The 14,599-nt window shown below is 44.2% G+C and overlaps 1 protein-coding gene across 1 annotated transcript in view; it reads left to right on the forward strand.

Moving 5' to 3' along the window:
* LOC126353098 (uncharacterized) overlaps positions 1-14,599 on the forward strand; it is a 287,154-nt gene that overhangs the window by 156,027 nt on the left and 116,528 nt on the right. Inside the window, exons 9-11 of the mRNA XM_050002737.1 lie at positions 1,366-1,599; positions 6,749-6,900; positions 13,215-13,431. Coding sequence (XP_049858694.1) covers positions 1,366-1,599; positions 6,749-6,900; positions 13,215-13,431 — 603 coding nt within the window. The remainder of the gene's footprint in view (positions 1-1,365; positions 1,600-6,748; positions 6,901-13,214; positions 13,432-14,599) is intronic.

The following is a 14,599-nucleotide window of genomic DNA, read 5'->3' on the forward strand; positions in this document are numbered from 1 at the left end:
AACATACCTTTTCCCATTTGAACATACATTGCATTCATCATCGGTCAAAAGCATTATAGACGGACATTACTCCATTCCTTACTAAAAAAACTGTTTTATTAAATCTTCTCTTTCTACGTATGTGAAGCTAAGTTATCTTCTAGGATTTTTTGGTATATAGAGGCTTGTCTGAGGGACCATTGTAGAGCTTTTGATACGGTCTTGGAATTACCAAGACAAATATATTTCCATTATCGATATATCGATATCCATAACAGGCAAAAATTCTTGAGATTCTCAATTTCCATGATGGATGAATTATATGTACAGTATACACTCGTCTTGTCAAACACAGAATTAGAGAAAATAACTTTTGATTGTTTAGGTAGATCATTCTGCTAACAATTACCTCAAAGAACCTTTACAATATTGCGTTATGTCATTGTTACATCATTGTTTTCTGTCATGATGATTTGAAGTAATTGTAAAACAACAATAAAATCAGAGCGTCTAGTAAAACACTGAAAAGGAATATCAGTGTAACAGCTGTCAATTTACAATTTTTTTCTATAATATCACTTAGCAAATTGTTACAAATACATAATATAGTATAGCAAGGATCATACAATAAGACATTAGTTATTTTGAAACTACAGGCTAAGTTCAAGTTGGACACGCGCACTGAGGGTTCCATATATATATATATATATATATATATATATATATATATATATATAATTTTCGGTTAACCATCGACATCTATCTTCTTATCAGCTTACATCGGTTGGCTGGAAAGTACTTCAGCTCATGGCTGAGAAAAGAGTTTCATAATAGGCCATCCATGTTTCAGAAGAGACTTCCACTCTTGTACATATTGCTGGGATCTACAGAATGCAGTTGCTCCACATCGATACGAGTGTTTCCCATAGCTTTGTACTTGTATATGAAAATTCGTTTCATTTCACTTATGTGATTCTTCTTCCTCTCTCTGCAGTCTACACAAGACTACGTTCTTCGCCCATTTTATTGCTTCGGTACCACACTGGCACAACAGTTATTAATGTTAGTACTGTGCAACGATATTGCACAGAATGATGTTAACAGGCGCTATGTGTGGGAACCTCTGTCGGTGACTGGAATAGAAATCACGTGACTCGAATCATTGCCTCCTATTGGCCGTAAAGGGCAAGTTTTTCTCTGTGTTGACAGGATCGTGTTTGCTCTGAACGATGTATTTCTATAGGCTCGTATCTTGGGACATTCCATTTCAAATGGTGCACATGTTCGCCTATACGTGTCACCTCAGTTGTGTTTCCTCCAAGGGCTAAGTGAAGTGACTCAGGTAGAGCAAGTGCCAGAGGCTGAGGTGGTGCTGGCGTTCGGCAGATGCAGTTCCTGAAGCGGCTGGCGATCCTGGCGCTGCACCTGCTGTTCCTGAGCACGGCCATCTACCTGCGCCCCAAGGACCACGACGAGCCGCTGCTCGGGCCCACCGACTGGGGCAGCGTGGCGCGCTACTGTGCAGAGCTGGCCACCGTGGGCGGCGTGCTCTCCTACGTCATCCTGCAGCAGGGCGAGGAGATCAAGAACCAGGGCCTGCTCAGCTTCCTCAAGCAGCTGGTCAGTCCACGCCGCCTCTAGCAGTGGTATCGTGTGCACTTTAAAAGCCGGCCTAGTGTACAATGGTTTAGCGCATCCACCTCCACCATCTGCCAGCAGCCAGTAAAGTATAATCTCCTTCTGAGCAGCTTTCCGCGAGTAACGTTAGCCCACGCTAACTGCTCTCACCCATAATTTGCTTTGGCCATGCTTATGTCGTGCTAAAATTTCGTTTCTTGTCGTCCATATAAACACTTTATAAGGATGTAAAGACTGAAAATGACTGCATGTGCCATCCCTTCCCCTCCAAGTTTCCCTACCACTCTCTCTTCATATCTGTGGTGGCTCTAGTGAACCAATTCCGTATGAAATTTTCCTCGAGGCTGGCAAGTTTTGAGTATGGAATCGTTTTCTTTAACTTCAGTAGGAATGCATCTAGCCACACTATGTCGTAAGCAGCACTGAAGTCCATGGACACAACTACTGTTGTAAGTGACGTCAAGTCCACGAATATAACAACCGGTTTCGGTCCATTCTGATATTTTGATTCAATGTGGAATGTTAAAGACTAATTACTTCGCAACAACTACTGTTAGTTTTAAAATAATACAGACGACTTACTTGTCTAATCTATTATACAAGGTGTCCCAGAAATGTCGTAACAAACTTTGAGGGGCTTTAGAAGGTGTCGTCTGAACAAATTTAGGATAGGAACCCCTGTCCGGAAACGTCGCCCAAGGACGTCACAGAGCGCTAAAGTTACAGGTGCTGGCGCCTGTTACTAGGCCACCCCTCAGCGGCAAACGTGACTTTCTACGTTGATGGACCATAGGCGGAACGTCCCAGAGTTTGTTTGTTATTCAGTGATCGCGACTAATAGTGACAATCGCCGGTGCAGAAGATGGATCTAGCTGCTGCATAGACACTTTTTATCTCCCATGAATGTCACTTTGTGTTGCCTCGGCGGATGACAGTTTCAGACACGGGTTTCCCTCTGCAGCCTTTTTTCCTCGTGTATGCCGAAGAAAACTGGAGATCTTAGAGGGTTCCAGGAGAATAAATAAACTGCACTTGGAAAGCGAAGGTCAAAATCGTCATGCGCCGAGGCAACAGAGCGTCGCATTCATAGGAGGTAAGGACTTTCTACGCAGCAGCGAGCTCCATCTTCTCCGCTGGCGATGGTGGCGGTCAGTCGCCACCACTATCAAACAAAATTGTGAGACGTTCCATCTACGGTATTTCAGTGTACAAAGTCACGTTTGCTGCCGCAAAGGCGGCTTACTAGCAGGTGTGGCGGCTGTAACTTCCACAGCCTGTAGCGTCATTGGATGACGTTTTTGGACACAGTTTCCTATGTTCGATTTGTTCCTCAAGATACGCTCTACAGTCCCTCGTAGTTTGTCATAATATTTCTGGGACATCCTGTATACGAGCCTCTTTATAGCTTGTACTTGAGAGTGCTTTGGAGAGGTAACTTGATGAGTCATTGCTAGGCTTCCCTGGCGATAGTCTCTCCTATTTTATACTCGCTTGCGCATCTCTTCCGCTCTCAGAGTGTCAGTGTGGAATCATTTAAGCCAGTCTCAAGCAAGGTTTCCGATGTCTCATATAAACTCAGAACACAGAGGATCCATTACGGCAACCCATCTTCATTATCAGTGAATGTATAACCTTATTCATCTCTTCTTCAGGAAAGGGTACAGATAAAACAGGGTTTTCGGTGTTCCAGCTACTCTCTTCAATTCTTCCTTGACAGTTTTTGTACATTCTTCGTCGTTTGGGATTTTCTTTGTATGCTATTTAACCTGTTCTATTTGTTACAGGAATGTGGTACATTGGTTGTGTAGATAGGGGGTTGCAGCTAAGAGAAGTCTCAGCAGGATCCACTCTTTCCAGGTGTAATGTACGAAGTCTAGCTGCTCTACAGAGGTTTCCCATCATTTCCTCGTCTCCATATTAATTGACTACAGCAGTTAGTGGCGTATTTGATAGTTTCCTATTCTTTCATACAGTTGTCAAAGCTTCTCAGTTTCACCATTTGAGCATGCGATGTATTGCATTTAAAATCTCTCATGGTACGAAAATTATTCCAGCCATTGATATTGGAGACAGTAAAATCGAAATCGTCCAATAAATATTGACAGCACGTTACACTTCGAGCGGATTCTTCAACGTGGTAGACAGTTGCCAGCTGCAGCTGTTGAGCTTTTTTTACATGTATAAACACTAGCTCAGTTATCTTGTCGATTCACGTACGAAAGCTGGACAGGAAATGTCGCGGAAGGATAGCCTGTCTGTAAACTGAAAAGCGAGCAGCGCTCGTGGTAGGGAAACTCGCCTTACTTGTAAGAATGTCATGCTGGATGACTTAGAAACAATTTTCCCCTGTAGTAATGTGGAACAATGTGCACAGATTTACACAGTATCTTTCCATATGCCTTTCTTGCATTAGTATTATTGGTAATTCACGTCCGTATTCCATGTAATGTTAACACAGTTGGCGAGAAATAAATATTTGTTCTTAACCCAATTCATATAACAATAAACATTTTATGCATTTAAAATACTGTTTTTCATAACCTGCGATTTTTCCATCACCTGCTATCATAAGGGGCAGTCAAATGAAAACTAATAAAATGGAAAAAAAGTAAGTAAACTGTTTATTATTTCAAAAGTAATTGCCGTAGCTGTTAAAACATGTACCCCGCTGTGAGACGAGACGAGACGAGCAGTGCCTTCACGGTAAAATGTTTTCTGTTGCCTGCGGAATAGTGATCGTGCCCAGGCGTGCACCTCTTTGTCCGAAGCAAATCGACGGCCATAAACATCTCTCTACAAGGTTACAAGGCTCCATAAATATCGAAATCTTATGGGGAGACCTCGGTACTTCATGAACGATGTGTAAGGGTTACAACAAAACTTCTGCAGCGTATTCGAAACAACCTTGTAAACATGTGGGAGACCATTATCCTGCAACACTATGATGCCGTCCGTCAACATTCTTCCGTCCGTTTGGACTTGATGGCGGGCTTCAATTTTTGCAAAGTGGGTACGTACAGCTGTGCATTGAATGTGAGGCCGTGTTCCAGAAAATCAATGAGCTGCGGGGCCTTGCAGTCAAGGGAAACAATGGTCATCAGTTTCCCGGAGCTTGCGTGCCTGTTGTTTGCACTCCGCTGCAGCCCTTACACATCCTCCATACAGCCCCGACCTCTCAGCATGCAGTTTTCATATTTTTTGGAGCCCCATAAAAAAAACATTTGTGACCACTGACTCGAAGAAATAAGACATTGCTTCTGTGTAAAGGCAAGTCACCCATATGCGAGTCACTAAACCTTTTTCTGCGTATTTATGTGATTTGGTGGGGGACGCAGCCCACCATTCGTCAAAGTGGGGATGGTAACGCTCAGCCACATCGAGGCTACTGTACCTATCAGACTACATTACTGGCCATTAAAATTGCTACACCAAGAAGAAATGCAGATGATAAATGGATATTCATTAGACAAATATATTACACTAGAACTGATATGTTATTACATTTTCACGCAATTTGGGTGCATAGATCCTGAGAAATCAGTACCCCTCTCGCCCTAATAACGGCCTTGAAATGCCTGGGCATTGAGTCAAACAGAGCTTGGATGGCGTGTACAGGTATGGCTGCCCATGCAGCTTCAACACGACAACACAGTTGATCAAGACTGGCGTATTGTGACGAGCCAGTTGCTCGGCCACCATTGATCAGACGTTTTCAATTGGTGAGATATATGGAGAATGTGCTGGCCAGGCCAGCAATCGAACACTTTCTGTGACCAGAAAGGCCCGTACACGACCTGCAACATGCAGTAGTACATTATCCTGATGAAATGTAGGGTTTCGCAGGGATCGAATGAAGGGTAGAGCCACGGGTCGTAACACATCTTAAATGTAACGTCCACTGTTCAAAGGGCCGTCAATGCGAACAAGAGGTGACCGAGACGTGTAACCAATGGCATCCTGTACCATCTCGCCGGGTGATACGCCAGTCTGGCGATGACGAATACACGCTGCCAATGTGCGTTCACTGCGATGTCGCCAAACCATGATGCTGTAAACAGGACCTGGAGTCATCCGAAAAAATGACGTTTTGCCATTCGTTGTCCCAGGTTAGTCGTTGAGTACACCATCGCTAGCGTTCTTGTTTGTGATGCACCGTCATGGGTAACCGCAGCCATGGTCTCCTAGCTGATAGTCCATCCTGCTGCAAACGTCGTCGGACTGTTCGTGCAGATGGTTGTTGTCTTGCAACCGTCTCCATCTGTTGACTCAGGGATCGAGACGTGGCTGCACGATCCGTTACAGCCATGCGGATAAGGTGCCTGTCATCTCGACTGCTAGTGACACGAGGCTGTTGGGATCCAGCACGGCGTTCGGTGTTACCCCCCCTGAAACAACCGATTCCATATTCTGCTAACAGCCGACCTTTATCAAAGTCGGAAACGTGATGGTACGCATTTCTCCTCCTCACACGAGGCATCACAACAACGTTTCACCAGGCAACGCCGGTCAACTGCTGTTTGTGTATGAGAAATCGGTTGGAAACTTACCTCATGTCAGCACGTTGTAGGTGTCGCCACCGGCGCCAACCTCGTGTGAATGCTCTGAAAAGCTAATCATTGGCATATCACAGCATCTTCTTCCTATCGATTAAATTTTCGCGTCTGTAACACGTCATCTTCGTGGTGTAGCAATTTTAATGGCCAGTAGTGTACTTGAGCGGATTCCATCAAATACCGTGTCATGTCCCAGCCTCGCAAGTCACTCTATACTAGCTCGTCGGAATAGTTAATAGCGATTACTGCACAAATATCTTCTCACATTCAGTGCAAACTGGAAGCTCGGGAAAGAAGGATAAGTTGGCCTGATAGAGCACAGCAAAATTCAGGAGTGAGCACGTCATGTCGAGGAAACACTGCTTCTGTGAAGTGCTTCGCGCCATAGCTGCAGCAAGATCTGTTAAGCCGGAAGTTTACGGAATAGAAAAAGTAAGTTTTCGATCATCTGGGTGGCAGTCTACCTAATAAAATCTACATCGATGCGAGTCTGTTTACAGATAACTTGAGATCTGGTTTATCTAATGTATAGCACGAATGAGTGAATGAGCCAACGCGGCGGTGTTCCCGTGTTGCAGTCGCACGCCCCCGACAAGGCCATCTTCCTGGCGTCTAACCTGATGATCCTGGCGTGTATACCTCTGCGCGTCATGGGCGACAAGCGAACGGAGGAGGCCATCCTGCAGTTCGCAGTGCCCGGCTCCTGGTTTCTGCTCATGTTCTTCGCGGGGTGAGTCTCGTCCATCACAGCTTGTCCGAATGGTGACAGATGCGATGCGGCTTAATTTTCGATATCAGCACTAGCCTAATAAAGATATTTTATTCAAGTTACGTATTACAAGTTTTGGTTTGGCAGAGCGGTTCTAGGCGCTTCAGTCCGGAACAGCGCGTCTGCTACGGTCGAAGGTTCGAATCCTGCCTCGGGCATGGACGTGACTGATGTCCTTATGTTAGTTAGGTTTAAGTAGTTCTATGTTATAAGGGGACTGATGACCTCAGAAGTTGGGTTAGTTAGGTTTAAGTAGTTATAAGTTCTAGGAGACTGATGACCTCAAACGTTAAGTTCCATAGTGCTCAGAGCCAGCCATTTTACAAGTTTTATTTAATTCGGTTCGTAATAACCATTAAGTACACAGTTTTTAATCGTATCCAGTCGGCATACGTAATAATAACTGCGGTGTAATAATAACGAGCTACATGTGATTCGTCATATACCTACTGAATTGGCTCTATATGATGAAGCTTATTTGACTCTTTTTGTGACCGTACCATTTTTATACATGCCGAGTGGATATGATTAACACTCTGTGTACTTAGACCTGAACGTGGTTATTACCAATCGAAATTAATTATACGGCGTATTGAAAAAGTTTTGTGATCCGTTATTGGGTCGAAATATACAAGGTGTACCATAACTAATGATGTCAAAGTATACTGTTGAAAGTACACTAAACTAGAAGTAAAAAAAAAGAATTATCAGTTAACATGAGCTCTAAACTGCATACCTTAAGAGCTATGAGCACTTGTTCATCTTCGCTACAGCGGAACACATCTCTTCTGCTGAACAAGGGATTATAGCTTTTAGTAAGCACTTTAGATCCCCTGTCTACTGGACATTTTTTCTTGTATTGGTCCATATTACTTCCTCCGAAAATATGAAAAGTAACGAACTTGCAGTAACAGAGATTTCATTCACAGTATCGAAGATGAAGAAGTGTTCATGGTTCTTAAAGTATGCGTTTCAGAGCCCATATTTACTCAGACCTTTTTTTCTTCTTGTATCTCATACTCTCACCTGTGTGCGTTTACGCCGTTAATTATGATACACCCTGAATAAGTACATTCTTGCATCGCTGGACAAGTCTTGCTGCGACCACATCGCAACTCGAGAAGATCCATTGAATATGTCAGTTTCGATACAAGGAGGGGGGGGGCAAGGGGGGGGGGAGCAGCTTTTGGCCTTATAGAGTGATGTCTTTAGTACATAAGGAATGGGCAGCAAACACATCCTATACTCCATCTATTCTACTGGTTTTTCTCCTTACAATAGTGTTAGCTGACTTCTCAGAATAAAGAGGATGTTGGTGTGATACGTTACACAGACCGTAATTCGCATACGCGGGCACTGTTCAGTCCTGCATGGGGAAGCATACAAGTCACAAGGGAGATCTCTTTCATACAGCAAATTGCAGCCGCTGATATTAATGTCCACCAAGTATCGCTATTTTGTTGTGGAATTGTTGCAACGAGACAGATCAGCCGATAAGGATACCTTATAACAGCCCAGATACCACGCTGTTCGTTCAGCCTGTGAGAGGCGGGTTGCGGGAATGACCTCAACACTCCAACGTCCAGTCCTAAGAAAGTTGGAGCGTTAGGGTTTAACGTCCCGTCAACGACGAGGTCATTAGTAATAAAAGAAAGTTTAGAAAGACAGAAAAGTACAGAATAGTCCGCCATAACGTTAATAAATTCGTTACGCATTAGGAGTGATTTAAAATGGAATGATCATATAAAGTTGATCGTCGGTAAAGCAGATGCCAGATTGAGATTCATTGGCAGAATCCTAAGGAAATGCAATCCGACAACAAAGGAAGTAGGTTACAGTACGCTTGTTCGCCCACTGCTTGAATACTGCTCAGCAGTGTGGGATCCGCACCAGATAGGGTTGATAGAAGAGATAGAGAAGATCCAACGGAGAGCAGCGCGCTTCGTTACAGGATCATTTAGTAATCGCGAAAGCGTTACGGAGATGATAGATACACTCCAGTGGAAGACTCTGCAGGAGAGACGCTCAGTAGCTCGTACGGGCTTTTGTTAAAGTTTCGAGAACATACCTTCACCGAAGAGTGAAGCAGTATATTGCTCCCTCCTACGTATATCTCGCGGAGAGACCATGAGGATAAAATCAGAGAGATTAGAGCCCACACAGAAGCATACCGACAATCCTTCTTTCCACGTACAATACGAGACTGGAATAGAAGGGATAACCGATATAGGTACTCAGGGTACCCTCCGCCACACACCGTCAGGTGGCTTGCGGAGTATGGATGTAGATGTAGATGTAGATGTAGAATAGGTTGACTCCAGATGTTGAGAGATGACAGGGCTGCGCTTGATCAGAAACTAACGCGATGGAACCGTCCTGTAAATGTGAAAACATTTTTGTTGCTCCGTTGACGCCTGGTCTCTGTGACCTACGAGACCTCGTCTTCGCATTTTACAAATTAAGAAAATGTCGCGGAGACCCAGGAACAACATGAATCAGTTGATTCAACAGTTGAATGTTTCTGTCATAACAGTACCGCACTAAACAGTCATTCGAGAACCAGCGGCGCTGCAATCCGCATACAACTGCATATAGCAGAATACTATGTGTTAGAAAGGAGGATGGCAGCTGTTTATGAACTGTGAGAGATGTCAACAGTAATTGACAACTCTATCTAACATCTTGCAAATATCCTTTAGAAAACGTGCAGTTACGGTGGTTGGAACACAGTGACCAATTTTCGACCGAAGCACTGAGCGAGTTCATCCGTTTGTTCGGAAGGAGGGGTCAACACTGGCCTCTTTCGACCGGTTGGAGACACGCTGTGATGACAGAATCGAGGCGTACGCCCTGCAGTCTTTCTCAAACGATTTTATGAAACTATTCACTAAAAAAAATCATTTTTGCGGTACTTGTTGGTTTATATGCCGGCTTCATGATGACGTGCCCATCATTTCGTTGATGGTTTGGTAAAAGTTTCAATGAAAAATACGGGTCGCTATGACTTTTTGTTTAGTGCATAATACATAATACGTTGCTGTGTATGAAATTTAGCTAAAAGACTTAATTTTTCTTTAGGCTTGGGTAGAGCTCTCTATCTGCCACCAATCTCGAGGAAACTAATCTTATGTAGAGGACTCATTTCCGGTCGCAAGTGCAGCCAGAATGAAATACCCATAACATTCCTCGCATCTCATAAACTGTTTGAGATATCGAGAAGGGATTCTGGAAAATGATAGCACGCAAAGAAGAGAGTGTTTTGCCATATCTTCATCATCTGCTGTGTTGTTCCACTAACCGGAGATTTAATAAACTTAGTAAACTACTGTTTCAGAATTCTCTAGCAATCGCAGTTGTACACAATATTTGTGAGGAAACATTGTATAAAGTCCACTGTGCTATAGCATAAGAAGTAAATACACTCAAGATTCACCACTCTAGGTGTTTTTCTGAAAGGTACAAATGGCATCAGGAAAAAGTAAATCGCAGTTTTTGTTGCATTTTGAGATACTATTCATAGCAGAGGTGACAGTAGATCTTTTCGAATGGTCAGCATGTCAGTGTGGGCATGGAGAGACTCCAACTAAAAAATGTGAGTGTAGGCTTCAATATAGAACGGCACTTCCCCTCCAGCACTCAGCATTTCTCCTGTAGTGTGATGATTGCCTGCCTGCAACCCCCACCACTATCGGTCTCCCACGCTTGCCCTGCCGAATGCGCATCCACTGACCACGTTATTCTGCGTGCACTTTATGGGGCGAACTGTGATGAGGAACTACTGACAGATTCTACACAAGAAAACGAGAGACAGTACGTAAATTTCGATCCTACTGCCGTTCATATCCTACAGCTAAATTGGTAAGCACTTGTTCCACAACATCCAGAGGTTCATCAATGGGCGGTGAAGGACTCCGTATCTTAACCACTCTGCTACCTCTATCTGGGAAATTAAAAGCTATACCATCGATTAAAGGTTCTACTAATATCACATAGTGCTAATGGCGTCTATAGAAGTGACAGAACATTACGGTCTGTACCTTTCTCCAGGAAAAAATATGATAGGATGTCAAACGTTTTATTTCTTTACCAAAGTTTGAAACTTCTCACTTATGGAAAGATACTATAGATGGATTTGCATTTATAAGAATTTACTGTTATAAATGACTCTATTAATGTGTGTGGAAAGACTAAAGAATGTGTATACTAAATTTATTACAGCATGAGAGAATGGCTGTGCTAGTTGGCAGTTGCGATTTGATATGGTTGCAAGATACCGCAGTGTGTGAGACTGTGAAACCTATCAAAGAAATGAATCTACCTACATTCTGTGCTACTCCCCTGAAGACTCCATGTTAGCCGTAAATTACGCAACGGAATCGCTATCTTGAAATGCCCTAAAACAGAATCATAAGGTCAATAATTGAAATAATCCTACTATATAACTATCCACTCAATCAATAGAATAAATCAGTAAATTTAAAGGAACTACGTGCCCCTTCAACTAAAAGTGCAAGTGAAACATAAACCGATTATTTATTATAATAGCCAACTATAAAGTATTTGCATCAGCATACCACGAAAAATTAAGTTAACGGCCGATGACAACTAACAAGATAGGCAAGCGGAGGGATGGATACCGTATCCTAGCTGCACATCAAATCATTAACCCAATACAACCCAGCGATTAATTTAGAAACTCCAGTGGTCGACTGAATCTCACAACAAACAACACTAAGGAATGGTTCAAAAATGGTTCAAATGGCTCTAAGCACTATGAGACTTAATATCTGAGGTCATCAGTCCCATAGACTTAGAACTACTTAAACCTAACTAACGTAAGGACATCACACCCATCCATGCCCGAGGCAGGATTTGAACATGCGAGCGTAGCAGCAGTGCGCTTCCGGACTGAAGCGCCTAGTACCGCTCGGCCACAGAGGCCGTCTACTAAGGCATGAATCGGGTTTAGTAGAACTGTGGCAATGCTACGCTTCCTATATACCCTTAAACCCCACCTAGTGAGCCGTGCTGCTGTATACTCTCACCAATCTGCTGAGGCGCTGAGTTGGAGGACCGTGGTCGTAGAGGAGAATCAGAATCTCGCCCTTCATGACTCGAACACTTCCAAACGCCCCGACGTCTCCAGCCAGGGACCTGTCTCCATCCACCATCAAACCAATAGTGTGTCTTTTTCTTCCACCAGCTACTCATGCAGCAGGTTACATCAAACTGTCCGCAAACGCCAATCAGAAAAAATGTAACTGTTTCCGCCATTAATGTGTCAATGCCACGTTTAACAAATCCGCACCGCGGAATGTCGGTAGTTACGGGCCAGTCAGAACACATCTTCCTCGCCTAGAAATTCCCGTCTGACATCAGCCGGCAACGGGTGAATCAGAGCGTAGTTTAACACTTCCGAATTTGCCGAGACCAAACTACATTCCAAGACTTGTGCTTTTCCTTCGTAAATTGTGGTGTCCCAGCAAGCTGTAGAAACTGCTGTCTCAAGAGCCGAATCGTCACACAGGCCGCTAACGCCGACTTAGTAAAAAGGACAGGCAGCTTCGGTAAGCTACCCGCCGGTGGCCAGTTGACACGCGCAGGTCAGCAGGAAACCCTGAGTGCCCCTGACACACCTGCCGCATTCCGAGGAGTGCTCGAGCTGTGCAGTTCTCACGCATTCGCAGACTGGAACTACTAGCCCCTTTACCGAGGACGACTGAAATTTTCTAAAATACTTTTCCCTTTAAGAAGGACACTTTAAGAAGATGGAACTAAAGCGCCCTGCCCATCGCCAGTCATGACAACGGGCGGATAAATTTAGTGTAAATGGAAGGAGGCAAGACAGACTGCTTGCAACCTTCCACGGTACAGGGCAACTAGCGTGAAACAACCCGAAGACAGCTCATTAGCAGCCGCAGACGATCATTGTGATCAAAACCGTCCATAAACATCGTACGAAACTGCAGAAACTAATCTCCATATTTATCCATTACAAATTATAAACGATGTTGACTTTTGTGTGACCTTAAAATATCTGCACAATAGGAATTATTACATTGCCAAACCAAAGTTAACTCAGAACATTAAGACAAACATGACAGGAAAGCTGACAGCTGATCGTGATTAGTGTAGTTCTAGCAGTGTCCCGATCATATAAACAGAGTGGTCCGAAACAGTTTGAAAAGCTTGTTATTTTTTGCCAACATTATTTTTCCAGGACGTGGTATACTAGGCGTGTAGTCCAGAGACGTGATTTACTAACGTGGTTCCAGGGCCATCCGGCTGACTGGTCCGTTCGTGACGATGGTGTACTCCATGATCACCGGTGACATGTTGACGTTCGGCATCATCTACACGGTGGTGCTGTTCGGCTTCTCCCAGTCCTTCTACTTTCTGTACAAGGGCTTCCCCGGCGTGAAGACGTCGCTCTACCACTCCTACCCCACCACCTGGATGGCGCTCTTCCAGATCACCCTGGGAGACTACAACGTAAGTGACCCACGTCCTCTGACCGTCCCTAAAAGGAAAGGAAATGCGTAATTCATCTCTGTTTTCCATAGCTAAAGAGCATTAATTGTAACTCAACATATGTGGTGTCTGTTCTTTCGGACATGTGCGATAGAAGATAGACCAGATATATAATTCAGGTGAGGGCGGCTAATGATCTCTTTAGTGCGAATGCACACCAAGCTCGAGCTCTCACGGGAATCGCCGAAATGTCGCGAGTAATGAGAATAATGGCCAGGCGGCACCACATTTGTAGTCCGTGGATACGTTGAGAATTTGGATCTGGCGGGAGGCGCGCTAGGAAAGTCCGTGCACTTGCGATGACCACTGAGTAACGATTGCTTAGTCGTCACAGCATCTGCCTAGTAAGCGGGAGACCCGGGCTCAAATCCTGGTCCGACACAAATTTCCAGCTTTCCCCAGTGATGTCACTCAATACCCTCTTGCAGCCAAGGTCTGTGAATGTTTTCTGTCATAGTTCACAATGGCCACTGGATAAAAAGATGAAAATGGTGTCTGTTCTTTTGGAAAGAATATCCATGAGGGCCAGAACTTTATAGACACGTGTTTCAAAGTTTTACTGACCTTCAAAGTATTCACCAGCATTGTGTATATCGCGTTGCCAGGGCTGTGGAAGTCGTAGGATACTCTTAGCAGTGCCGGTTGTGTTGACACTTCGAGCGGCGCGGTCTACTGCCCCACGAATTTGTAGCAGTTCTGAAGCGAATGCCGTCAAGTGTTTCCTTCAGTTTAGAAATCGACTTGAACTCACGAGGGCTTAAGGCAGGGGAGTGCAGTCGGTGGTATAGCATTTAGCAGCCCCATCAGTCAGACAGATCAGTAAAAGCTTGCACTGAACGTGCCTCAGCACTGTCCTGCAAAATTAAGGTCAGGTCCTGCAGAAAGTGTCATCACTTCTGTCTCTATGCTGTTCATTTTTGGAACACAACCTCCGACCAGCTTAGTGAGAGAAGTGATGACACTTTCTGCAGGACCTGACCATCATTCTGCAGGACAATGCTTAAGCACGTACAATAAAAGCTGTTGCCGATCTGTCTGACTGATGGGGCTCCTAAGTGCTATACCATCTACTGCACTCCCCTGACTTAAGCCCTTGTGAGTTCAACTCGATTTCTAAACTCAAGGAAAC

Source organism: Schistocerca gregaria, chromosome 1 (assembly GCF_023897955.1).
Source record: "Schistocerca gregaria isolate iqSchGreg1 chromosome 1, iqSchGreg1.2, whole genome shotgun sequence".
Taxonomy (NCBI): Eukaryota; Metazoa; Arthropoda; class Insecta; order Orthoptera; family Acrididae; genus Schistocerca; species Schistocerca gregaria.